This window comes from Gymnogyps californianus, chromosome 1 (genome assembly GCF_018139145.2).
Source record: "Gymnogyps californianus isolate 813 chromosome 1, ASM1813914v2, whole genome shotgun sequence".
Lineage (NCBI taxonomy): Eukaryota > Metazoa > Chordata > Aves > Accipitriformes > Cathartidae > Gymnogyps > Gymnogyps californianus.
In genome coordinates, this window is record NC_059471.1 from 184,127,251 (window position 1) to 184,154,151 (window position 26,901).

The 26,901-nt window shown below is 43.1% G+C and overlaps 1 protein-coding gene across 1 annotated transcript; it reads left to right on the top strand.

The window, feature by feature from the left end:
• The first annotated feature begins 540 nt into the window (after nucleotides 1–540).
• On the top strand, nucleotides 541–9,203 carry AMIGO2 (adhesion molecule with Ig like domain 2). Its single transcript, XM_050907242.1, has 2 exons — nucleotides 541–707; nucleotides 7,486–9,203. Exon 2 carries the CDS (start codon nucleotides 7,559–7,561, stop codon nucleotides 9,122–9,124), a length of 1,566 nt encoding a protein of 521 aa, XP_050763199.1. The 5' UTR covers nucleotides 541–707; nucleotides 7,486–7,558; the 3' UTR covers nucleotides 9,125–9,203.
• Nucleotides 9,204–26,901: the final 17,698 nt, after the last annotated feature.

Consider the following 26,901-nt stretch of genomic DNA (forward strand, 5'->3'; position numbering starts at 1 on the left):
CGGGGACCGCATCTTCTGCTGCGCCCTCGAAAACCCTGCCTCCCCGGTAGCGGCTGCAGAGCCGGGCTGCCTGCCCCCAGCCCGGGCGCTGAGGAGCTGCCGGGCGGGCTCGGGGCTGGTTTGCACCGGAGGGGAGGGGGGGAGCTTTGCCCTCGCTTGGCGGGGGCAGCGGCGCGGTGAGGAGCGGAGCCGGAGCGGAGCGGAGCGGGGCGGAGCAGCGGGCACTCCCCCGCGCGGGGCCGCGGCCCCCCGGGGAGGCGAGGGGCGGAGCGGGGGCAGGCGGTGCGCTCCTCCCCCGGGGCACCGACGGCTCCGTCCCGCTGCCGCGGAAGTCCCCGGGAGCGCGTCGGCGGGAAGCGGCGTTGGGTCCGGCGCTGCGCGGCGGGGGGGGGAGCGGGAGGGCGGAGGCAGGAGGGGATAAAAACCCCGGCGCCGCTGCGACCGGGAGTCTCCTGCCTTCCCTCCTCGCCCGCCGCTGGTACCGGGCTCCGGGCCTCCGTTCCATCCCCGGGGGCAGCGGGCCAGCACTGCCTGCGCCCGCGGGGGAGCGCCGGGGAGCCGCTGCCGCGCTCTCGGCGGCCCCCAACTTCCCCCGGCGGCGGCGGCAGCGGAGCGGAGCGGAGCGGAGCATGCGGGGCCGGGGCTGGCGGCGGCGGCGGGGCCGGCATCGCGCTCCCCGGACATGAAGCGGCCGCCGGGAGCTCCAGGTAACGCTGCCCGGCGAGGTGGCGGAGCAGACGTCCCCCCAGTAGCCGGGGTATGACGGGCGGGCAGGGTCCGGAGGGGCAGGAGCCGAGGCTCAGAGGGGCCGCCGGAGCCGGGGCGAGCGCAGCCCGGCAGCGGGCGGGGGAGACCCGATCCCTACCTCCGCCGCAGAAGGGAGCCTGCCCGGGGAAGGCGGTCAGAGACCCCTCGCGGGGGTGGGTGGGCGAGGCGAGGGGACGGCGCGGTGCCTGTGGGTGCCCCCGGGCTGATGCCGGCTTAGCCCGCCCGGCCGCCGGGCTCGCCGAAACTTTGCCCTCCGCTCAGCCCCGGTAGGGAACGGGGGGCTGCAGCGGGCAGTCCCCATCGGGAGGCTGGCAGGAGCCCGCCCCCCCGTCGTAGGCAAGGGGGTTTCTCTGAAGTTTAGCCCGTCAGAGAAGCCTTTGGAGGCGGTAAGGATCCTACGCTGGGCAACTAAACTTTCGTAAGATCTGGCATTGCTTGGAAACTGGTTGCTGATACTGTAACAGGCACTGCCGCTTATCATTGTATTTTTTCTTAATTATTTGCTGATCTCCTTAGCAACTGAAGTCATTTGCAAGGTTTAAGCTAGGGTGCAGCTTGATTTACAAAGTAACATGGCAAAAAGGATGCATTGTTGTTTCACTGATGCGTATTTCCCTTGTACTCTCTCAAGAGGGGTAAGAACTGCAGTGTTGACTTCACGTAGCTGGTGCTTCCGTAGACAGACTGCTAATGATTAGTCCAACTCAGGCTCTGTGGTACGTCACCCAGTTGCTTGTCTGTGTCTCAGTTTTCTTTAAGCCAAGTGAGTTATCATGGGTGCAAAAGAAATAAATCTGTCTTCAGAGAAATTCAGTCTTTAGTGAGGGATGAGTGGAGAAGATAGGTTGGCTAAGGTTACTAGGACAAATTAATCTCTAATTCGGCACTATTGAGGTCTGGCCAGGTGCTGGCCAGAGAGACCACTCCATTTGCCAGACTGACCTCAGGATCACCTTGCTGCAAACGTGATGTAAAACCATTTTTTTCACCACTGTTAGGTCCTGCATCAAGCACAGCTTAGCCCAGTTCAGGGATTTAGTCCAGTGTATCGAGACATCACCCAGACGTAGCTCACCAACAGTCTCTGCTGTCCCGTCCATCATGTCACTAAATCTTATGGATTACGGTGGTTCGATAATCCAGGTCTGCTCAGTCAGAAATGCTGAGTACAGCTGTCAGGCAGATTTGATGCAGAGAGTGCCTTTCCCACTCAGGAGTGGTAAAAGCAGAGTAGAGCCTGGAGACTGGAGTGAGGTGGCCACTACTGGGATATTTCCTCCGACAGCATCCCCCACACCCACAAGGAATGGAAGTGTATGCAGACCTTCCTTATAAGTGTAACATTTTAAAAGATTAATTATGTAGGATGCCACTAGTCTGTTTGTAATTAATGGCTGTGTCATGTACTTCAGCAGGATTCATAAAGTTAGGATTAAAAGCATGAATAATTGTGCTTGTATAATACTGTTGTTATAAATTAATAAAACCCCATTCTAACAGTCACTTTTTCTTCCGAGTTCATGAGGAAAGCTTTGTCAAATGCCATGCCAAAAAAAAAAAGGGCTGTGAGGAAACATTGTTAACACCTGAGCCATCACTGTGTCATTTCATGTATTATTATATTTAGCTAATACAGCCCTGATTCATCTGATATGTAGACTGGTAAGAGCGGGAGAGCAACTGTGTGGGCATTGGAAGTCAATGGGAAGGTGCAAAGGTGCCCACACTGACTTGTGGGCTGGCGAGACTGGGGGACAGAGGAGTCAGAGGAGACAGTCAGAGGAGACGTGGCACAAGGGAAAGAGCTAGGAGATGTAGAATGGTGTGGACCTTCTGGAGGGTGGACTGAGATCTTTAATATTTTCTAGTGTTTGAGCTCTCTAGAGGCTCAACAGTATTCCTGCAGTAGTACAGCGGGGTTGTGTGCAAATATTTACATTTTCACTGTGCAGAAAGTGCCAGCCAGATGTGGGACTATTTGCATCACCAATGTACAGGAAGATGTTATTCCTACTGTAAAGCATTTATCAATCCAGTTTGTTTAACGTTGAAAAGACTAATGGCAGTGTTTGCAAAAGCATTCAGGTGACTTGTGATCTCCAGTCTAATTCACTGCTTAAATTAAGAGGTATGCCACATAAGGATTTTTTAGCCAAGTCTCAAATGAACTGGGAGAGAGAGCTTGGTGTACAGGTTTCCCTGTAAGGAACAGCAATAAGCCTGAAGGTACTTACAGGAGAAGAGAAAGTTGGTGTAGAGATTATTAACGTAGCATTAGTGGGAGAGAGAGCCCAGAGAAAGTGGAAATGAGCGTTTAGGACAGTAGTTGATCTTGCAGTGATAACTGACGGTGAGGATGTTTATGGTTGCCCGGCATTCCCCTTTTCCATGAGCAGCTCTAGATTGCTTAAAAAAAAAACCCTTAAACTTAATTACTTAAAAAAACCCAAACAACAAAAAACCCTCAACAAACACACACATTAAAAAGATCAAAACCAAGAGCCAAATCCTCAACTTCTTTAGGAGTTGATCTGTTGTAGTCAATTGAGCTGTTCCTGACAACAGAGGATATTCCCTATGATACGAGGATATGTCCTGCGTTTCTTCTCAAACAGTTTAGAAGCGTGTGCACCATTACTGTACAGATGATTCATCTCAGGGAGTACTGTGTTTTTGGCAGTGAACTTAAAATATCACACTTTAACACCACAAAGAAATGATTTCTTTGAAAAGAATTCAAGTACAAAAGTCCCAACTGTGCCCTTCACTTTACTATAAATCAAAAAAGCTATTTACCCAGCTCATTCAGAAATAATGGTGAAGTACTTAGCCAGAGTCTGTTGGCACATGTTAGCTGATAGTATTTAATAGCAATATCTCTCTTGAGAAAATATGTAATATTGAAGTTTGTAAAATAGTACTTTTCTAAGACCTGAAGTAATGTTACTGGGATGAAACAAAATGCTACTTTTTAATATAAGGCTTTAGTGTAGGCTTTGTTCTTCCTTGACACTTAACACATAAACATTACTAACCCAGAAATGTTTATGCAGTCATTTTGAATAAGTTCAAATGGTCACATAGGTTATAAATATTTATGTTGAAAGTGCTTGGCTTTGCAGACCATCCTGTGTAATCTATGCAGAAGTTTTGGGGAACACAGATTGAGGAGCAAGTTGCAACTCAACAGTCCTACTCTCCAAAAGGGCAAAGAACCTGTTGGGAATGTAGGCACTGCACTGTGAGCTGAGCATGGCAAGGAAGGTTTCTCCTTGTCAAGGTACTCTCCAAATAGTCTTGTGTGCCCCGTGGTATGTTTATGATGTCTATAATTTGGATTTGCCTCTCCAGGCAAGGCAAGTTATCTGAAACAGTTTTCATTTGGCAACTTCAATGAGCTTTGGAAATGGACAACCCAGTTTTCAGCCCTTGCAAACTGTTTTTGCTCCTTAGAACTCAAAGGTACTATGCTGATTTACACCAGCCACTGATCTGTCCTTGGGATTTGGTTGCAGACTAGCTCAGAGTTTCTGGTGAGATAGTTGTAGGTATGGACAGAAACAAACATGCAAAGCTGTTTAGTGCATTAAACTTGGTAACCCTTTCAAAACTGAGCATTGACCTAGTATGTCCCATTTGGAGTATCTCCAGGATTGTGGTTATATGCAACATAGGAGCTGATTTTTGAAAGTGCCATTCATCTTTTTGCAAGTGCAATTACGTTAAAAATTAGGCTGCATAGGTTGCAGAATCAGGCATTCAAATATTAGTGGGAAAGGCAACCTATGCAACAGCAGTTTGTCTCCCATTTTGTGGATGCTTTATAATTCAGTTTTCACGCATATGGTTTTATGGTATGCGGTTTTCAGATACCTTGCTTCGTGCAATATAATAACTAAATGAGCAGTTATTAAATTATTTTTTCATCTGTCAGTGTGTTTCCATTGTGCCTTATGTACTGCATGCCATACAAATCCACACTGAGGTACTGAATTATTTCCTGATGGTCATTTCTATAATGCTTCATAAGTCTCACCCTCTAGAAGAACTTGTATCTATTAATTGTTGCCATAGACTACCTAGCTAGCAAAAACAACTAAGTTAGGTGCTTAGAACTGGTTAAAAAGAAATATTCCTCTGAGTTCCTAACTTCCCACTGAAAAGCCCGTGCAGTTAGATACTTCAGTAGGATCTAAAAGCCTAGGAGACTTTATGAATCTGGATACTAAGCTTTCATTCGAATCAATCCATTTATATTTACAATATTTCTATAGTTAAGATCATGTTGCTATATCCCTTTTATAGACAGGGAAGCAAGGAGAAGCCCTTACAGTCAGAAGTGCCAGCTAGAGTCATAGCATTTTGACTCTCATCTCAGCACTTCTTCAGATCAGTCCTTCCCAAACGTAATACACAGAGGTTCCTTATTTTCTAAGTGTCAAGCTGGTGACTGTAATATGTTCATTATTTCCTAACAGTCACCAGTTCACATAATTTGCCTGATCTCACAGGAATTCTGTGGCAGAGGCTAGGATATGCTCCAGTTCTCGAGTATAGGCATTAACTGAGCTCTTGATGTAATCACCCTTTCTTTTCCTCAGAATCTGTGCACAGTGTGAGGAAAGGTTTTGGGGAAAAAAATTAAGCAGTTGTATAACTAAGGACTGTATATAAAATCTAAAATGGCACAGAAAACCTTAATTCTGACAGTTTAATTTTTGAGCACTTGACTTGGCAGTCTTGCCATTCTCTTAATACAGTTTTTGGGAATGCAAACATTTAAAGCCAATGTATATATAAATTCTTGTGAAAGGTGAATTCTCCCATCCTGCTGCCTTCATATTTCTTCTTTTAATGGGTCATTAGAAGGTTCAGCTCTTTAGATTCATAGCACATCCTCTACCACTTGACTTAAGAGTAGATTTGTCAGCAGAAGACAGCAGCCTGCCAGATTGGCGGAGGGTTAGAAAGGAGGGGAATAAGGAACTGAGGGGGAGTGGAAATTAGTGCATTTCACATATATTAATTAATTGCATGGATAATCTTAGATTCATAAGTAGCAGATGCAAATTCTCCAGAGAAGTGTGTTCTAAGGTTCACCTCCTGAAACTCTTGCTTCTCTTCTGCTTAACCCTCTTCTTGCCCTTTTCACCCTCCCCATCTGCTTTTCCGGTCTTGTATGCTTTAACTGACTTCTGCATCCTCAAACTATCTCCTCCTTAGTTGCTTCATTGGTAATGATGATGATGCTCCATTAGCATCCTCCTCCTCTGGTTTTGCTCTTCCTTCCCTATGCATCTCTTATCCTCCTTTTCCCTCTCCCCTTCTTTGGCTGCTTCTCTGCCCTGGTGTCCTCCACCCTTTAGGTCTTGATTCTAATGTTTTTGTACTCAAGACTCATCTTTTCTTCATCCATCTTGCCTCATCAGAGAATAAAACTTCTCCTTTTGTTCTGCTTCTTTCCATCTGATGTTGCTTCTTTCTCCTCCTCCCTGCTGCCCACAGACAGTCCCTCAACTCCTGGCCGTAGCCGCTGTCAGCAGCACAGAGCAGACATTACAGGGTTTGTCCTGCTCAGATACTGTACCAACGGGTGGGTGAGATTGGAGAAATGAGTATGAGGTTATGTGGGAGCTGAATACTGCATTTGAGCTGTGAAGGGGTGGGGATAATCAATGCATATGGATTCACCTGGGAATTTACTGACAAACTCTTAACAGGTATCCAGGGAGAGCGAAAGCGAACAGAAATGTTCATTACTCTGCTACGTATGTGTACATTTTCTTAGGAGATGGCAAAAAGCATATCCCTTGGCACAGAATCACTACCCTGCCAAATGTTACATCCCTGCTTCAAACCATAGTGACACTAAAATATTCTCAGAAAAGAGTGTGGTGGGTTTTGTTCTTACTATTTAAGTGTGAGCAAAATATTTTTTTCCTTTACTAAGTTTTGAGAAATGGCTGACTCATTCTTACTGAAAGTTCCCAAAACTTGTGCCTGAGGTAGGCACCAGGCACAGAAGGTTTCCTCCTGAACAGTTATTTTGGCAAAGGTAGAAGTAGCAGAATACAAAACATTCCAATTGGACATCTTGAATAACTTTAAAAATAGGCTGTTGCTACCTGAACTATCAGTTATTGAATTTAAAAAAAAAAAAAGAAAAAAAAAAGAAAGAAATTCATATGACATTTAAAGTTAAGTAGTCTGAGAAAATTCTTTGCTTGAAAAGGTGTGAAATTTTCTGATTGGGAAGAAACACATGTTGTAACTGCTCCCCACTAGACAAGAAAATAGCATTTTTGGATGAGGCTTTTTCTTTCCTGTACCAGGAGTTTTCTACCTGGGTTGATTTGGAAACAGGTAAGGGATGCCATTACCCAGTCATGTTCCACAGAGGAACTTTTCTGATTTACTTTTTTTATGAACTGTCAGAAATTGTATTCCTTGGTCCAAGACTGAAGAGTAGTTGCATTGTTTCTGAAGAGAAAAAATATTGTATCTGTAGTGTGAATATTTACACAAGTGCAGAATTTCATGTTTATATAAAACCAATGTTAAGCTTACATCACCTAAGAACAACTAGATTTTATAATTAACCGTAGGAAACATTAAGGATTAATTCCCTGTATTTTTCAAGAGGCATGCATAAGAAATCAGACAGGGTATGAACCGTAAATGTTAACGTGCTGTACCTCTGTATCCCTCTTTTGACAGCGATTAGTGCAAAGCTAACTGCACATATAATCTGTGGCAAGGAGCACTGGGAGACAGCTAAGAGACAGTGACAATGTCTTTAAACTGGCGGACAATTCCTACTCGACTTGGAGTTTTTAAAGTGAACTGCAAAGGACTGGCATGCCTCTTGGTCTTCACAGTGAGCGTTTGTGGCAGTGCCCCGGGGATGTGTCCAACAGCCTGCATCTGTGCCAGTGATATCGTAAGCTGCACCAATAAGAACCTCTCTCGAGTGCCAGGAAATCTTTATAAATGTATGAAAAGGCTGGATCTGAGTTATAACAGAATTGGGTTTTTGGAGCCTGAATGGGTGCCAGTGCTGTTTGAGAAACTGAACACTTTAATAATCAATCATAATAGCATTAGCAGCATTATCACTGGAAGCTTTTCCACAACCCCGAACCTGAAGTACCTAGACTTGTCATCCAACAGCCTGAAGACGCTGGGCAGCCCTGTGTTTCAGGAGCTAAGGGCCCTGGAGGTTCTCCTGCTGTACAACAATCAGATAACACAAATAGAGTCTTCAGCCTTCGGAGGATTGTACAAATTACAGAAACTGTACTTAAGCTATAACTTGCTCTCGCATTTCCCGCTGGACTTGTACGCAGGAAAACATAAACTGACAGACCTTGTGTTGCTGGACATTTCCTTTAATCACATCCAGTCGATGCCTATTCAGCGCCTGAGTTCAGTGCCGGCCAAACATCTTAGTGGAATTTATCTTCATGGCAACCCATTTTATTGTGACTGTGTGCTATACTCCATGCTAATCTTCTGGTATCAAAGACACTTCAGCTCAGTGGTGGACTTCAAAAATGAGTACACCTGTTTGTTGCGATCAGACCCAAGAGGTTACAATAAACTGCCTTTACTGCACGACAACTTTCTGAATTGCTCTGAAAGCACCGTCAACAGCTCTTTCCAAGCCTTTGGGTTTATTCACGATGCCCAGGTTGGTGACAGGCTGATTGTACACTGTGACAGCAGAATCAGCGATGCGGGCACGCACTTTGTTTGGGTTAGTCCGGACAATAGATTGCTGGAGCCAGACAGGGAGACCGACAACTTTAAGGTGTTCCGTAATGGCAGCCTGGAGATAACAGATGCCCAGCTAGAGGACTCAGGGCTGTATTCCTGCATCGCAATAAATAAGAAAAGACTATTAAATGAAACCATAGAGGTTAGAATAAATGTTAGCAATTTCACAGCAAACAGGTCCCATGCTCATGAAGCATTTAATACGGCTTTTACCACCCTTGCTGCCTGTGTAGCCAGTATTGTTTTAGTACTGCTGTATCTCTATCTGACCCCCTGTCCGTGCCAATGTAAGGCGAAAAGGAGGAAGAGGAAGCTGAACCAAAGCAGTGCCCACTCATCCATACTGAATTCCACACCGCCGCAAGAGCTGCCAGCCGATGAGAAGAAGGCTAGCACTGGTAAACGGGTGGTTTTCCTGGAACCCGTGCACGAACCAAAACACAGTCAGAACGGGAAAGTAAAACTGTTCCCTAATGACAATATCATTGCTGAGAGTATCTTAAAAACTACTCGAACAAAATCCGACTCCGATTCTGTCAACTCCGTGTTCTCAGATACACCTTTCATGCCATCGACTTAGTTTGCTGCCTGTGTTTGTATCGTGCAGTTACATTTCTGAATACTTCCTTTGCTTGTAGCAACCATCAGGAAAAACAAATAAAAAGAGAGAAAATGTTTTAAAAAAAGTATCTATTGTCAGTCCTTGAACTGCGTCTCCTCTCTCTGTGAGTGCAGGGCCATGCAACAGTGATATCTTGTTCGGGAAGAGCAAACAGCATGGCATTAATGTGAATGTCTTCAATGCAAGCTTGGCCTTGGCTTTTACTCTCTGCTCCATACATAGCAATTTCTCATGTGTGTTCAGAGGCGCTTTCAGTGCATACAGCTGACTCTTCAGAGGCAAAAGCTGACCCCTATAAAACACTCTCAGTCGTGGTGATAACTCAGCTCCTCTGCAGTGAGCACAGAAGCAAACTCAGATGGTTATGGAGAAAAATGTCCAGGCTTCCTGCAGTTCCTTTCACAATCTCATAAAATCTTTACAGTAAAATCACTAGGGGAAAAAGTAATGAGTTTTCTTGGACTGATGAGAACAAAAAGATTAGATTTGCCACCAAGATGCCTAGCAGCACTGGATAAATGTTTATGGCCTTCAACTGATAGTGTGTTTGCCAATAATTGCTTGAAAACTTTAAATGGGAGGCATTGTACTCATTTTATTCGAAACTTAGTCATGGGATTACTCATGAGAAGTAAAGTGGTTGTATTTGTTTATAAATATTGACACATAATGAAAACAGGTAAAAGTTAACACGTTACCTTTGCAATTGCCTTAGTCGAGGAATGAAAGTTGTCGGTCATGAGGACTCAAGATAATCAGCAGTAACTCATTAAGCTGCGATAACTGGATTGATTGTAATCAGTTGTCTTAACCTCTGCTGCTCGCTGTACGCTTGGCATCACATGTCCTCAACAAGCCTGCTACCATCACCAGGGCTCCTGCTTCATCTTAGGGGTGGGTGGCTTCTTTTCAGAGGTAACTTCACAAAATAGGGGAAATATTTCAATTAATCCTTTCAGTGGCACATGGCTCCAGTAGTCTTATAAAATTTGCTTCCTAAAGTTTTTTCTTAAAAGAGGAAATACAGTGTTTGGACTAACTCGTGAAAAATATAGAAGACTTTACACACTGTGAATTCAGAAAGCATGGCTTTTCTGTAGACTTGGCCCTTGTCTTGTATGTACTGCTTCCTTCCTTGCCCAAATGTATCATCGTCAAACTTTATGAACCTGGTAATATTGGCCTGGACTGGTCATGCAACATAGGTTGCATGAAGTGTTGTGTTATTGTAATGAGCATACTGTTCTATTTGCTATTTCTTTTTCAGTTATAGTTGCTTTTTTTCTTTTTTTTTTTAGCTTGCTTACATTGGGACTGGGCTGGGCTTTGCCAATCTTCCTCACATTGATTAGTACCAACTTCAAAGGAGTCTTACAAAGAATTACAGCTTACCAAAGAAGAGTAATTGGAGCATGTCTGTCTTGTTCTATCTTTGGGGAATATACTGAAAGGGTAAACGATAAACAAAATCAGAATCAAAGGGCTATATGGCATGGCAACTGTAATTTATTTTTGAGAGGCTTACTGTAACAGCCATTTGCCATTTTTTATGATTTCTTTTGAGAGGCATGTCATCATGCTAAAGCTTATATCTGGCTGAGCCAAAGCTATCAACAATTGATTTGCTATGGAGAAATCCTGATGTAGCTAATTGTTTGAAAGCAAGCTATCTGGAAAACAGATTAGATCAGGAAACAGTGTTGCTGTGTTGTGCACAAAGTATGTGGAATTAGAAAACTGCTGGAGATTTTAATTCAGATATATTCAGGAAAATGGAAGGTGGAAATTCTTTTTTTAGGTAGAGGATAATAAATATTTAGGAGAGAAAGATGACCAGGAGTTTGGGTCTTTTATTTGTACATTTATCTATGTAAATTTAAAAATGGCTTCTGCTATCAAGCAGGTTAGTGTCCTTTTGTAAAGCTCTTTCCCTCTTTTGTCTGTATACATGCATTAAATCAAAATCCATATGTTTTTATATAAGGTACGATGGAAAAACAGTGATTGTCTTTGCTAAAATCAGTGATATAGTTGGGTCATCTGTCAATGAGGCAAAGGCAAAGGCTTAACACTATCTCCTCCTCAAAGACTTTTATACTGAAAAGATTCAACTAAGCTGCGTGATCTGTTGCTGTGCCATGCGCGTGGTGGGTGGGTGTCCTCTGTGTTGTGCAAGGAGACGATCAGTGACGCGGGGCCGAAGGGCTGAAATGATGGTGAGGCAGAGCGGAAAACGAAGAAGCAAATACTCCCATGGAAAGTTGTTCAGATCAGTAACAGGTCTGGGCAGATATTATGCTCTGTTGTCATACATGAGGTTAATTGAGCCAGATTTCGGTGTTTACACAAGAGCGCTGATGGTCAGTTCCAAACTGGGCTGAAAAAGAAAACAGGCTGTTGTCGGTGCAGCTGGGAGGCAGATGTACACATCTCCTTAGCAGCTACGGCTGAGCAGTGCACCCCGCCGCTGTTCACAGTGCAAGGCAGTGACACTGCGTATCAAACTCACTGTGCATTTTAAATCTGCATGGTAGTCCTAAATAAAAAAGGTAGAGATCCTGCAGCCTTCCTTCCGCAGGCTGCTGTCCTGCAGCAAGAGCGTGGGGATTTGTGGGATCAGAATAATCCTGCCAGATGACTAGAGAAGCTGAGCGTTGATCTAAACGGCAGGTATTTACTGTGACTATTAACTGGCTGTGTTTTACTGACTACTTCAAAGTGCTCACAGTTGTAACTGTGATTATGAAGGAGGTGGTAAAACCAAAGCTTTTGAAAGAGCCGTTGGCTTGTTTGCTGCTTCTTTACGTTATAGCCTCGTGAGTTCAGTAGGTGCAGATTTAATGAAGATTTTTAAAGTCTTTACTGAATATTTATCATAGAGCACTGACATCATGAATCTACAATCCCAGTCCTCTCCTTGGAAGGCTGTGGAAAGCCAATGCAGCTCAGCTGTTCCTCCTTTCCCACCACAATGCAAGCCCCCCGAGGGCTGTGAGCAGGGAGCTGGCACTGCCGTCCAGCTCCCCAGCCACGCAGCACCCCGGGTGGTCGCATGAGCAGGAGGGGCTGTGCAGATGTCACATCAGCAGGTCCGGTGTGGTCTGCCCTCCTAGTGAGTCTTCATCGGCAGGCCTGTTCTACCGCCATGTCGTCCCCCTTAGCCTATGTCCTGGATTTCCCATTGCTGTTTCCAGCAACTACCGAAGAGCTGAATGATATTTTTAATGCAGAGTGAGCTCAGTCCTGCAAGGTGTTGAGTGCTCTGGTGCTAGTCCAGCCACACTCTTAAAATGGGTTTGCAGTAAGGCAGAGGTACCAACCCACTGGCAAGAAATCTCTGGTTGGGCATGGGGTCACTCACTGCCTCTGCAAGATGCCTGGAATGAGATATTCCCCAGGCAGCTCAGATAACCCCGGGTGAGTTTTGCTCTCCCTTGTCTTCTTTCCAGTGCCTGAGATGGTGCCACACGAGGTCATAGGCAGGGCTCTAAGCTATAGCTGAATACTCTGGGTTTTTGTGGGGCTCCTTTGAACCTGGGTCCTCCACCACTTTAACAGTGGTGAGCAGCTTTTCTCTTACTCAAGGGCCTATTGCATCAGTGCCAGCTGTCTCACAGATCAAAAATAAGGGTAATGGCCGCAGACAGCTCTGGGAGGTCATGTCCTTGCCTCTGTGCGTTTCCAGTACTGCACATGCCTGCAAGGCATAAGCTTTTGTGGAGTGCGTTGGAAACGGGTCGTGTGAGGCCAGCATGAAACCTCTCAGGCTAGTCCTGAGTGTAGCAACAGCAACTGCACAATCGCATTGTCCCCATATTACCCACCTGTAGTGGCAGGTGAGAGGGAAGACTGCTAGTCATCTCTGCTGACCTCGATAAGGTTAAGTATCTGACTGCAACCACCTCACTAACAATGAACACATACAATGGCTGACTGCCCCTCAAATACGCTGAGCAACTGCCAACCAAGCTGGAAGCTGAAGGTGAACCGAAGCGCTTTCCTGATACCAGCCCTTAATCTACAGTTGGTTATGACAGTCAGCGCCATGTCCTTTTAGCCCAGATGTTCACCCCCAGCTTGTTAGGCAAATAGTGCTCCGGGTTAGTAATATGTCTATCTCCTTAGCATTGCTTCTTCGAAAAGTCAGATTTCTGAAGACTGCTAATGACAGTGTCAAAGGACTAACGGATTATATAGCTCATTCTTCTGAACAAGCAAAACCCTAGGGTCAAGTTGTGATTAAACCATAAACTTTCATTTAGGACAGCACAAGATTATTTCTTCCTACTAGAGTAAATCAACCTCCTTCAGAGTGCTTTTATACCTTGACTGCAGCATATTCCTAATAACCTCTCATGTCTCTGAACTGGGTGAGAATAAACCATCCTTTACAGGCCAAAGCATGCTATTGTGGTCATCTCTAAAGTAATGCAGAAGTGACAGTCCCCTGTGGGCTACAGCCGCTGGCCATCACACCCAGCACATACTTCTGCTCTCTTCGTTAAGGCTGAGCCGTCACCATTTGGCCGTGGTGGGTGCAGGGACCATTTCCAGCCTCTTCCTTCATAGTTCTCTCTGTCAAGACTGGCTTCCCAAAGGTGGTTTCTGGATGTACTGCAAAGTTGTGGGAAGGGATCATTTTAAATGATTAATTAAAACAGCTACTTCCAAATGGCTTCTGAATGATGAGAACGAGCATTGGTAAGTAGTAGCTTTTGAGAAGACAGGATACACGTTTCGTTTACAGATTGAGCCATGTAGATTTTACTGACTTTCTTTTTGCTCTTTCTGGTAAACAATACTTGAATTATTATAGAGAGAGAGAAAGAGAGTGCATATTTAAGGATTTTTTCCTGTGTTTCTTTTATGTCTTTCCATTTGTCCGGTAGGGCTCAGATGTGGATAACAGTAGGAATTTGAGGTTGAGGGGGATAAGGGCAAGAAATAATTTTGACCAAAGTTCACTTGATATTTTAAAAAAAGGCTAATACCTGAGCTCTTGCATTCAGTGGGTACATGATAAAAATTTAAAAATTAAACACTTATTACCTAAATACAGATTTCTTGGGTATTTTGGAGGGTCTGGGTGTTAACAGAGTTCTGACAGTAATACAGGTATGAAAGTGATCCCTACAAAATCAAAGCATAAGAGTATTAGTATTTGTTTTTGAAGAGATATCCCAAACTTGCTGAAGAGGTCATGTCATGGCTAAAAGGACTATGACTCTCTTCCTTACTTAATAGAAAGCTCTAATTTTTAATATTAAAGAATTGAACAGATGCAGTGGAGAAAATATTTTTCTTGTGAATTACTGATTTATGCTCTGATTATGTTAGGTGGATTTTTTTCCTTATATAAATCTATTTTCCTTTCCTTTGCAGAATAACTTAATTAACTGGAATAATATCTCACTTAGTTCTCCTAATGAAGTCTACATTTGGTAGGGGAGGAGAGGAGGGTCAAGAATGATACAAAGACTTTGATGACACCTAGATATCAGGAAAAGTTAGTTATGGATTCAAGTGTTTTCTTTGATCAAACATGAGATTATCCAGGCATAGACCTGTAGGTTGTTTTAATTTAACTGAAATTTTCTGTCTCATTTGAATAATTCAAGATGGCGTATTTTAAGCTTTTTATTTTTTTGAAGGAGAAAGACTATTCATGCAACTTCTTGCATCAACTAAACTAAATCGATTTAGAAACCATCACTAATATGGAACAACTCTGTTAGCATAAAGCAACTCTGGTATACAGAGAGGCTGTCCAGTCTATATGAATATTTCTGATGACAGTCCAGGATCAACTGTAAGTATTTCCTTGGCAAGCTAGAGCCAAATTGCATCATGCAGACCTTTCCTAGACAAGCGGGAAGATGTTTTCTTCAATCAGATTAGCTCAATCAACAAACTCAATTGAAATCCTCATTTAGCCCTTACCACAGATCGCCTTTTGAATTCAGTGCCTTTATTTGCACTTTAGAACTATGCATGGAGCATCATAGGCTGCTACAGCATATATCCCTGATAGGGATGTGAGGAGAGGGGAAGAGCGGTGGGAAGGAGTGAACATGTTTGCTCGAGAGCTGCCTGATACAGTACACGGCCAATTTCTCTCCTCAAAGGTTAATGGCCTGTCATGATTTAGGCCCAGCCGGCAACTAAGCACCACTCGGCTGCTCGCTCACTCCTCCCCTCCGCCCCTGGTGGGATGGGGAGGAGAATCGGAAGAAAAAGGTAGAAAACTCGTGGGCTGAGATAAGGACAGTTTAATAGGACAACACAAGGAGAGAAGAAATAATAATAACAATAATACTAATAAAGGAATGTATGAAGCGAGTGATGCACAATGCAATTGCTCACCACCTGGAACCCGATGCCCAGGCCGATCCCGAACCGCAATTCCCGCCCCCCGCCCCCGCCAGCTCCCCCAGTTTATATACTGAGCATGACGTCATATGGTATCGAATATCCCCTTGGCTAGTTCGGGTCAGCTATCCTGGCTCTGTCCCCTCCCAGCTTCTTGTGAAAATTAACTCTATCCCAGCTGAACCCAGGACATGGCCCTAAAACGAAAATGCTCACCAGGACCAAACAAACCTTAGGCACCCTCTCCAGAGAGGGTGGAGGCTCTGATATCTGCTCCTTCTGCAGAGCACAGAGCCTCAGCAAGTGCAAACACTGCCCTTTGCATTAGACAAAATGTCCTTTCACAGAAACGAAGGGATTTCTAGCACTTTCCCTGGTAGCTGAGGTGCTGTCGGCAATAATATACCGCAAAATAAATTAGCTCTGATAAGCATTGCTGTTGCCTGGAGCAGCTCAATTAGCCTTTTGCACTTGGAGCAGCGGGTTTTATAGCACTAGATAGAGCCTCAGACCAGGCTACATCTGACTTTTGTCCTCTTTGCTCTTTTTACCTGGCACCAGAATCACTGAAAACCACTGGGTTTGTTATATTTTTTACCTGAGTATTTAGAGCAAACAAATGAGCCTTTCCCCAGGCAGTCCACTGTTGCCTAAACGTTGGTGGAAGGGAAACCAAGCTTTTCTCCTCAGTTTTAGCGCCAGAACTGAGATTCTTTCTGATTTAAGCCATGGAGGGAACAGTGTTTGTATGGTGTTACTACTGCTACTAACATGCTCAGATATGTCAGTCAAGGCTGGATCCTGCTGAAGGAGATGTTTTGCAAAAGAGCAAAGGGTATACTTGCTTCTCTGACCTTGCTTTTTAAAGCAGAAATTAATATACTTGAGCTATTGCCTGAAATAATTTCAAACCCTATTTTTTAAACTAACATTCATGAGGGCAAGTGAATGACATTTGTAGTTGCAATCCAATCAGTAATTTTGTAATTTGGGGATGAGAGAACTTTCCCTTGATTTTATCTCCTCTCCTTCCCTTTTTGCCCATATACTAAAAAGATAGTTGATCTGTTTTTCAATGTATGTGTCTCCTCTCCCCTGTTTATTTTCAAGCACAGATAATCACCGCATACAATTTAAGCAAAATCATCATGTTGCAGTGAATGGTTTCTATGATCCCTATGTTCTGTAGAGATAAGCCAATTTGTTGAGTATGCTGTCCTGTATATCATTTCACATTTTAAAAATATATTTAGACATGCTGCTATTATTGTTGCTACATTCGTGGTATATAATTTTCTTAAAATTTCCTTCCCATTACAGAAAAAAAATACAGTAAAAAGTCAGAAATCACTGCATTTACTAAAAATAGTCATTTTTGTCCTTTAACACTGTAATGTTTTTGTCTTTTAGCAGTTCCACCTATTAATTCACACCTAATGCAGAGTCAGTCTGGCTTTCAACAGTACCTGCTTCATATCAGTTGTGAAAACAGGCTGCTTCTCTTCACCTAGCAAGGAAAACACTTTTTTTATGAATAGCAATACTTTACCCCACATCCACAAAGTCTGTCATAAAATTTGATCCTAGGTGGAGTCTGTGTCTGGTTTAAGAAATATTACAGGTATGTAGAAGCTACATTCTTGTCATTTATTCCCCAAGAATTTTATTATAGGGTTAGCAATGTGGCTGTTGGCATTATCATTTTGTATTAAAATGAGTGCTCATTGGTGCTCCATCTGCAAAATTGCCACTGCGAAGTGCTGTTTGCTGTATTCAGACTGCTTCTGATGAATTCCCAACTCAATCATGTGCCTGTCGTCTCGTGTAAGTGCCTGAGAGTGATAAGAATGTATATGGCCAGCTCTCCAGCACGGCCAGACCCCACTCCTTTTATACTCGGCAGGGAGAAATTGTTGGAAAGCACGCCAGAAGAATCAACGTGCTGTGTACTTGGCACATTCACGGGGGTTTAGAATTGCTTCATAACAAAGAAATGTGATAGAAGGAAGTTTGAAAATTCTCATCATCACAATGCATAAAAAGGTTATAAAGCTACCCTGTCATTACTGTGCCATTTTCATATTCTTCAAAAGTCTAAGTAAATCTCTCCCTATCCAGTACATACAATAGTGTCAAATTAGGCCTATACAAAATACAACGCTCTCTGGGAATAACTCAGAGTTATGGGTATATTTCCAGCAGCTCTCCTACAGGTCTTGCTCAGTAAGACATAACTTGCAAAATTTATGTTCATCTACTAGAAAGAATCATGGACTACATTACATTAGTTTTCATTATCAATGCGGCTATGTCCCCTGCTGTGTTATGCAGGGTGCATTTCATAGTGATGACATGTGTGAGGGGGGCCCTTTTTCTTATCAAAACGGTGTTCAAAAGGCAGAGCGAGGTCTGGGGCGCAGAGGCGGCGCTATTTTCTTGCTGCCCAGAAGCGATGAGATTCTTTTGTGGAGAGCACAGGCTGCAATTTGTTAAAAATAGAAATGTTGCAGAGAGAAATTTTTGCCAGGATGAAGATACTACCCTTTGAGTCAAAGGTGAGAAAATAACATACAGGAGTCAAATGTCAAAACTGAAAAACAAAAGCAGTACCTGAACCTTGGTAGGGGCTCAGGCTTTTGAAAATATATTAAATCTTCATACTATCTTAATGATTTCCTCCTGTGTAGAGAACTGTTGTCTCAATAATGCAGGTGCAGATCATTCATCCCAGAAATGAGAAGACCTTACCATGGACAGAAAAGAAGTACTGATTATCGTTAATTGTCATCATGTCATGAGTTCAGGCCACTTTGCTCACAGTAGGTAAATGATGGTGATATTAATGCATGATCTCCCTAAGAGGCAGTGGATAATTGGACTGATTTGTAAGGGTGGCACAGGGCTAGTGACCTGGGTATTTCCTTAAGTTTTTGTGCTTCTGAGTAGATCTTTTACTATCTCCAAGCCATCACTTGTAAAAATAAATAACTTTCAGGAGAAATGCTGAAATCTTGTCATTGAAGTAGGAGTGGTTAAGATTTTTATTTTTCCTCTACAGAAAATCAAGTAACTAACTTAATTGTGCCCTAAAGACAGAATGTAACTTTTCTTCTTTAAAGATGTATTCACTAAAGGGTGTGACATTGCAACAGGGTGTGTGCTGTTGTGGGCTTTGCCAATTAATATTGCACCCTTGTAGTGGGAGGAGAAGAACTGACACAGTAACGGAGGGAAATGTCTGTACATCTCTGGAGACTAAATATAAAAGATGAGGATTGCTCTATATGGTTCCCTAAACAGCCAGTGTGGGAACTCATGTTCTCATGGAGGCCAGAAGAAACACAGCTTTTCTGGCTGCTAACTGCACTCAAAGATACCAACTGCAGCTGTCGCCACAACAGACAGGTGCCGCAAATTTCAGGTATTCCAATACACTGGTATAAAGCGAAGTAGGATTAGCCTTATCTTTCCAGTAAGGAATGTTTCTCTTTCCCAGAGCTTGTGAGAGGAGTTTGACCAAACTTATAGGACTTGAAAAAGGAGCTTCATGTATGTGTAGGAAGCTGTAAGCTACAATTTATGACTATTGATAACCACTGCGGAAATACAGTGTAATGGTATTTTGGTGAGGCCTACTTTAAAATCTGACTCTGAGCATCTTTGTGGAGCTTGATTCATCAATAGCTGCAAAACATTTTGATTTCTTGTGACAGGAAGCGTTATAAGTAGCCCATATTATACCAGGATCTTTCCACACCATGGATGCTTTTTGAGTGTCTTTCTGCAGCACAGTAAGTGTGCATTGTACTTCAAGGACAAAATACTTTCACAGGTAGGTACTTATCAATATACAATGTCTGTGTTTTCAAATATATGATGACATTACTTGCTATGACATTAACATTTTCACACAAGTACTCCCAGGCTGTAGCCTACTGCCATCTGCTTAGGTTGAAGAGAAATATTTTCCTCCAGAGGATGGTTTAGAGCTTCAGAAAGCCTTTCCCTCTGCACTGACCACACAGGAAAACTAGGGAGACTAATGTCATTGAATGTACATTAGCCTGTGGGAATGCTGCCATAATGGACCATTTGAGTCTAACTCTCTGAATCCTTTCAAAAAGCTGTGTTCTCGGCAGCGGCAAGTGCTTTTCTGTAACATCTACGCTGAAAGACTCTCCAAAAACTGACATATGAAGCCAACCCTTTGAAGTCTTGCTGCGTGCTGTAGTAGTCAGAAAGGAGCCTCGCTGATCAGTTGTCGTGGTTTAGGCCCAGCCGGCAACAAAGCACCTCGGAGCCGCTCGCTCACTCCTTCCCCCCGGCGGGATGGGGAGGAGAAAATGCAACAAAAGGCTCGTGGGTCGAGGCAAGGACAGGGAGGGATCACTCACCAATTATGGTCACAGGCAAAACAGACTCGACTTGGGGAAAAAGAAATCAATTTAATTTGTTACCAATCAAATCAGAGTAGGATGATGAGAAATAGAACCATATCTTAAAAGCACACATTGCCCCCACCCCTCCCTTCTTCCTGGGCTCAGCTTTGCTCCCCATTCCTCTACCTCCTTCCCCCCGCAGCGGCGCAGGGGGGCAGGAATGGGGGTGGCGGTCAGTTCATCACACGCTGTTTCTGCCGCTCGTTTCTCCTCGGGGGGAGGACTCCTCACACGCTTCCCCTGCTCCAGCGTGGGGTCCCTGTCACAGGGGTCAGCCCTCCACGAGCTTCTCCAACACGAGTCCTTTCCACGGGCTGCAGTCCTCCACAAACTGCTCCAGCATGGGCTCTCCCACGGAGTCACGGCCTCCTCTGGGCCCAGCCACCTGCTCCGGCGTGGGGTCCTCCAGGGGCTGCAGGGGAATCTCTGCTCCGCCGTTAACCTCCGTGGGCTGCAGGGGGACAGCCTGCCGTCTCACCACGGGCTGCAGGGGAATCTCTGCTCTGGCGCACCTCCTCCCTCGCCTTCTTCACTGACCTCGGTGTCTGCATGGCTGTTTCTCTCACATCCCACTCCTCTCTTCACTGCAGCTCTTCTTCCTCCTCTTCACCTCAGCAGTCTTTTCCCCTTCTTCAATACGCTATCACAGAGGCGCTACCACCATCGCTGACAGGCTCGGCCTTGGCCAGAGGCGGGTCCGACTTGGAGCCAGGGAAGCTTCTAGCAGCTTCTCACAGGAGCCACCCCTGTAGCCCCTCCCCCGCTACACAAACCCAACACATCGGTGAAGACTGGATGCCAGCTGACCTTACCAGGCTGCCAGAAATGCTGATTTTGGCTGTAAGGATTCAAAGCCTCTCGTTGCTGAGAAAGAGCTGTCATCACTGACTGCTCCACGGAGCAGCACTGGCATATTAGTGACATTAATCTGCTGACACAACTCGAGTTCAGGCTTTGCTTTCTGCCAACTCTTCTTCCTTCTGTGAATAATAGCAAAATCTGGAAGTTTTGTGTTGGGTTTTTTTTTACATCTTGTTTTTATTTAGTTTCTACATGAATTCATTAACATAAGCCAGACTTAACTGCACTGTCCCTGTGCAACATCTTTTTCCTTTATCTCTTCTTCTCTGTCTCTCGTGAGCATTGCTCATGGCCAGGCTGAGGTTGTGATGTGCACCTGGGAAGAGGTCCAGGGAGGATCCAAGAGGTCCAGGGAGGATCCAAGAGGTCCAATGAGACCTTTTTACCCCTGAGGAGTCCCTGCAAAGGTGAATAGTTTGGAAATATCCAGGTAAGGTCTGACAACATAGGACACATCACTCTCAATCTATGCCAAAGTCTAAAATTGTCTTTCGATATTCAAAGCAGGGTTTCTTGAATGTTTCAAAAATCCTCTGAGACTGTCAGTAATCTTTACATGAACAATATATATAAATATACTGTGTCTGTGAGCAATTTTAATTTTTGGCAGCTGAAGCACAAAGACTCTGCAGTTTTCTATCATTGTTTCCAATTTAAGAATATCAGTAACAAAACCCTCCAATTTAGTCACCCACAAACCAGCAATCACACCATCAGTGAGGCTGTTAAAGCTAGAAGAGAATTGAGCTAAATTTTAGAAGGGACAATGAGAGAAGCCTAGAGATCAGTAAAAAGAAGTGTGACTTGAGTCTCTGAAGTGGGTAATCTAAGGGACAGAACACATCAGGAAAGGTAGGAATTGGTGATAGGAGCTACATCAAATGCACGATGATAAACTTACAGGAGATGATAACTTAAAAAATTGGGAGCAAAGTGCATTACAGCTGCACTAAGACCTTCCTAAGAACCTAAAATCAAAAGGAGTCATACAAAAAGTAGAAATAAGGAACATAATTAGATACCAGTTTAAAAGGAATTGAGAAAGTTCAGATGGTTAAGGTGTTAACATTATTTTGGAACATAAAGGCAGCAAAAATATGCGAGGTACAATAAGTACATGAGAAGCAAAAGAAGGGCAAAGTACAGGTTCATTGCTTAACAGTCAATGCACAGAGTACTGAAGTATTCACTGTCTTCAAACAAAAAGATTAATTTCTGATCAGATACTTAACCACATTAAATTTAACGTGAAAATAGGAGCATAGCCAGAATAGGGAGAAATTAAGTTAAAAAATATCTGGACAAGCTAAGTGTAATTGAAACCATCAGGGCCTGATGACATTCACCTTTAATTGTTTAAAGGAATAGGAAGAAATCTTTGAAATATTCACTGCTATCTTTGAAAACTCACAGATTTATGACCTGGGCAGGTCCCATATAATGCAGGAAAAGCAAATACAATACCTATCTTTTAAAAAACAAACAGGGAATTATAGATTATTCAGTGCAACACCAATTCCTGGAATGATTCTGGAACAAGTGGTTAGATAACCAATTTATAAGTGCCTGGAGCATACTAAGATGCTAAAAACAGCTGACAGATTTGACAAGAACAAATTGTATTGACCCTGTTCACTGCTGACAAGCTAACTGGCCTTGGCTGGAAAACAGGAACAGCTTTTTGGCCACCTGGATGGTAAAACAATGGGAGAGACTATTGACTGATGCTGTTGCATCTTTTTTTTTTGCTAGAGGATTTTTGAAAACAAGTTAGGCACACGCCTTCTCGGAATGGTGTAGGCATCTTTGATCTTTCTTCAGTGTAGGGTGTTGGACTAGAGGAGCTACAAGATCTTTTCCAGCCCTATAGTTTTATGTAGGCAATGTTTGGTTTGGTCCCCCTAGCCTTGCCTCGTGAATTACATTGCATGTTTCCTGCCCTGGATGCAGGTTACTGAAGATTGTCTGGGATTACATACAAGCTCTTTTATTCAAAAGTGACCTGAAACTGAAAAGTTTCATGTGTGCTTCATTTTCCTTTGGAAATTTTAGCAGAAAGCAAGCAGCCTTTTTTCCCAGAAGTTTGGTTTGGTTTTGCTGCTTAGGTTCATATAAATGGTACTTCTGAAATCTGCCCTATCCCAACAGTACCTCTGAAATACATGTCATACATAGGATGATGAATGAATTAGTTGGGGGACAAACTGTGGTCACTCCATTGCAGAAGTGAATGCAATTTTGTCCTGAAACCATCTCACACTGAACACTAGTGTGTTGGGAAAATCTTGGGCCATGCTATTACTTGTGAAGCAGCTCCACAAACAGTGTCATTTGGGTTCACTTTTCAAATATTTCCAAGTCACTGGACCAAGATATTGCCTCAGCTGTGAATGCTGATTGTTCAAGATGAATCTTCCTCTGTTTCATAGTTTCTATCAGTGCGGGCAGGTTTAACTTGGCCTTCGGGTACAGAGATGGGAAAACTTCTCAAACACTCGTGGGACCTCTAGTAAGGCTGAAGTTTGCTTTGCAGTGAATGCAGCCCCGCATGAAAGAGTGCGAGGCACAGTCAGTGTGATTGCTGGCATGATTTACTATTACTCAGCAGGAGGAAATTGTACAGTCTAGGCTGGACTTCTGAAGGTCCATTTCCCCACTCAAAATGTGGGCCTGTCACCACAGAGTGCCCCAAAATGGAATTGAGTTATTCCTCCCCACCCCCCCTAAATTTATGTGATTGTGACAAGTTTTCAAAGACAATGTTGTCTTTGAAAGGCAGGGTTGCCTTCACTGTCTATAATACATCTCATTTGACTGTCTACTATTTAGTGGTGTAACTGGTAGGTATTTTTTCAGGTACTAAAATACTTTATCCCCAAATGGTAGGCAATCCTTTCACATTTCCAATACCACTTCCACTAAAATGGAACATTAATCTGCTGGGTGAGCAAGGCAGAGCCACCTCACTACAGTTATCTCCTTACCACTTTTTCTACCTGGTCTTTTGGGATTCAACCTCTTTAGGAAAAATGGAAGATACTAAAATATCCTTAATAAGTGGCATATATAAGCATTCAGACCTATTGAAAGTATGTTTTGCTGGTTATCACTTAACAAAAACAGAATTAGAGTCTGAACAAGCTTGTGATGTTAAACACATCTTAAAACTCAATCTGTCTGTAGTTTTTTTATTAAAATAATGAGACCTTATTAAAAGCTAATTACCACATTTCATTTTAAAGTGGGAGCTCTTAAAGAATACAAGATATATATTAACCTCATACAGATTTAGGGCTTGATTGTTCTCTTTCAGATGGTTGCATCAGAAGAAACTATTAAACATAATAAAATGACAAAAAACTAGGTGATTGAGAGCAGAATTAGGGCCCGCAGTGCAATCAGAACCTTTTGAGATCCCAACAGCAAAGCAACAAAGAGACGGAGCTTTGCAAAACTAGTAACATACTTGTAAATTTTTACCCGAGTATGAACTTTGACTGAGAAATTTTGGATTTCCCACACTATTTGTATTCTATTATACTGAAGTATTCAGGACACATTTAGTCATCAGAAGCATGAGACTGGACTCCTAAATAATTTGGTTTATGAACTTGATGGAATAAAAAAAAAGACAGAGTTATCAGCATTCAGCTGAACAATGTCTTTTTATGTAACATGCTGTTTTCCATCCTTTAGATTACGGACACTTTGCATTTGTGACACTCTGAGATACCTTTGCAGAAAGCTGTATGGGAGAATTGTAGATGATAAAGTCAACTCTGGCAAGCACAAAATGGTGCCAACTAAATGGACTGTATTTTGATCTAGGCTTCTCTTTTGTCCCATACTAAAATTGCAACTGTGTTTTAAGCAAGGAATGAGCCTTTATCCTGAGACTATCCTGTATCTTGAGATTATCTGTGTGTCTTCAGGCAAAGTTACTGAGTTCATCTGTGCCTTGAGTTCCCACAGATAAAACGTGGAGAATGTAAATGAGCTGATTCACAGTGGCACTATGGGTATAAAAAATTACTCAGGACTGTCAGAAGTCTGGGAACCGTGGCTGGTCTGGGACCTCCAGCTTTGAAAATGTACACGTGCCCTCAGCTTGATCCATCATGACTCATCCAGGGCCAAAGCGGGACCCAGCCTCAGTGTTTTCTCCCAGCCCCTGGAAGTGTGTAGCCCGTGCTGCATGTCTTCTGGCTGAAAGTCACTTATGTTTATGCACATTGGATGCACCTTTCAGGCAGAGAACTCATCCTGTGAGAGATGTTTCGGTTCACTGAGCAGCATTTCACAAAATATTACAACTGCCTCTCATATTTTGCAGCTGCAATTTCCATTCTATTATCTTTTCTCCTACACATTATTCTGAAAGAGTTACACAAGGAGAAAAATCTCATCACAATGAAAAAACTATTTGTGATCAATGTAATCTGTTCATTGATTAAGTTCCCTGTGGAGTCCTCAACTCCCTGTCATCTTTCTGAACGCTAGATTTTGCCTTTACATCTCTGATGTAGCCAAGATGTGTAAAAATTAATATAAGCTGACAACTTCTTATTAGTTACACATCTGAAGAGTCTCAAGTGGATAAGGTGTTCTTCCCCAAGTCACATGTGAGTTAGGCTTGCTAATTGACGCGAATCTGCCTGGTTTATGTATGAGCATATTAATAACCAAGGGCAAAAGGTGGCTAAAGCTAGGGCTTTTGAGTCATATCATGCTAAAGCAATTTTCATTAAAGCCACCTGCTAGCATTGTATTTCCTCAAGCCCAAATCCTTATATAATAAGAAAATGTGTTTCAGAGCCAGTCCCAATACTCTCCTCTGTCAAGTGACTGTCAGAGCTCTTGCTGTGAGCTGGAAGACGGGATTGCCAGCTTCCTGCACAAGAAAAGGGGCAGCCTGCGGCTCTTTAGTGCCCAGAAAGAGACCAGGCACGTCACTCTCCCGACAGCCATTGCAGCAGACACAGAGGAGGGACTGGGAGGAGGGGGAGAGAAACAAGTTGGGGGAAAGAGGTGGGAAAGGGAAAAGGAATGAGAGCAACAAATGAAGAAATCAAGAATAAAGCTACCATGAGACAAGGAGAAGAAATGTATGAACACAAGTCTGCGAGGTCAGAAAAGGTGCTAAGCGAGGGCATTGCTCAGGTCTGAGCTAGGCTGTCTCCAGGCCACAGGAAACTCCGGAGAAGCTGTTTGAGATGCCTGAAAGCCTGCTAGAGCTTGGGTGTTGTTCCGCTCCACTGGCTTGCTCATCATGCCGGTGTCCAAAAGGAGCTGGTTTTGTGTTGTCTGGATGCACTCTGCATGAATTTAAATAGTAATTATCATTTATTTTGATTTAAGATCACTTTATTGTGACAGTTTCAAAATACTTTCAAAAATATATAATACTACATAGTAGGAAATACAGATTTCATGCTATATTGTTATACGCAAGCTTTGAACATACAGCAAATTGAAATGCAAATAAATAAACCCAAAAATCTGTATTTCTGTATAGCCAGCAGAAAACGTTTTGATACTATCATGACAGTTTTAAAGTTGGGGTTTTTTTCTGTCACAATTTATTCACCTTTTGATACATTCTTGGTAAAGATCTGTTCTTTGGAGTATTTCCAAAATAAAATTATTCTCTAGAATATTCTTCAACCACCTTTATTAAAGTTAGCCTCCTGTAACTACAGTCAAAACTTAATGGCTCAAATAAATCACATTCTCAAAGGAGAAAGTATGAAGCTGTGAGGGATGTGGATTAGAAGTGAAATGCTTAATAATTATTTCATCTCTAACTGATCTGTCTCCACGATGAGAGGAAAAGTTGAATAAAAGACCCATGTATGGGAAGAAGAGGAGGGAAGGTGAATAAATAAACCAAAACAAAAATTTTAGGACAATTATTTTGTATAAAGCAGGTATTTGAATTACCATATTGAATTACCTGAACAGTTTTCTTGTTTATAGTCAGAAGGCTTTAGTGAATACAATAGAAACACGACATAAAAAGAAAAGATCTCTGGGAGCACTAGTATAGAACTAGAAATGGGAGTGGGT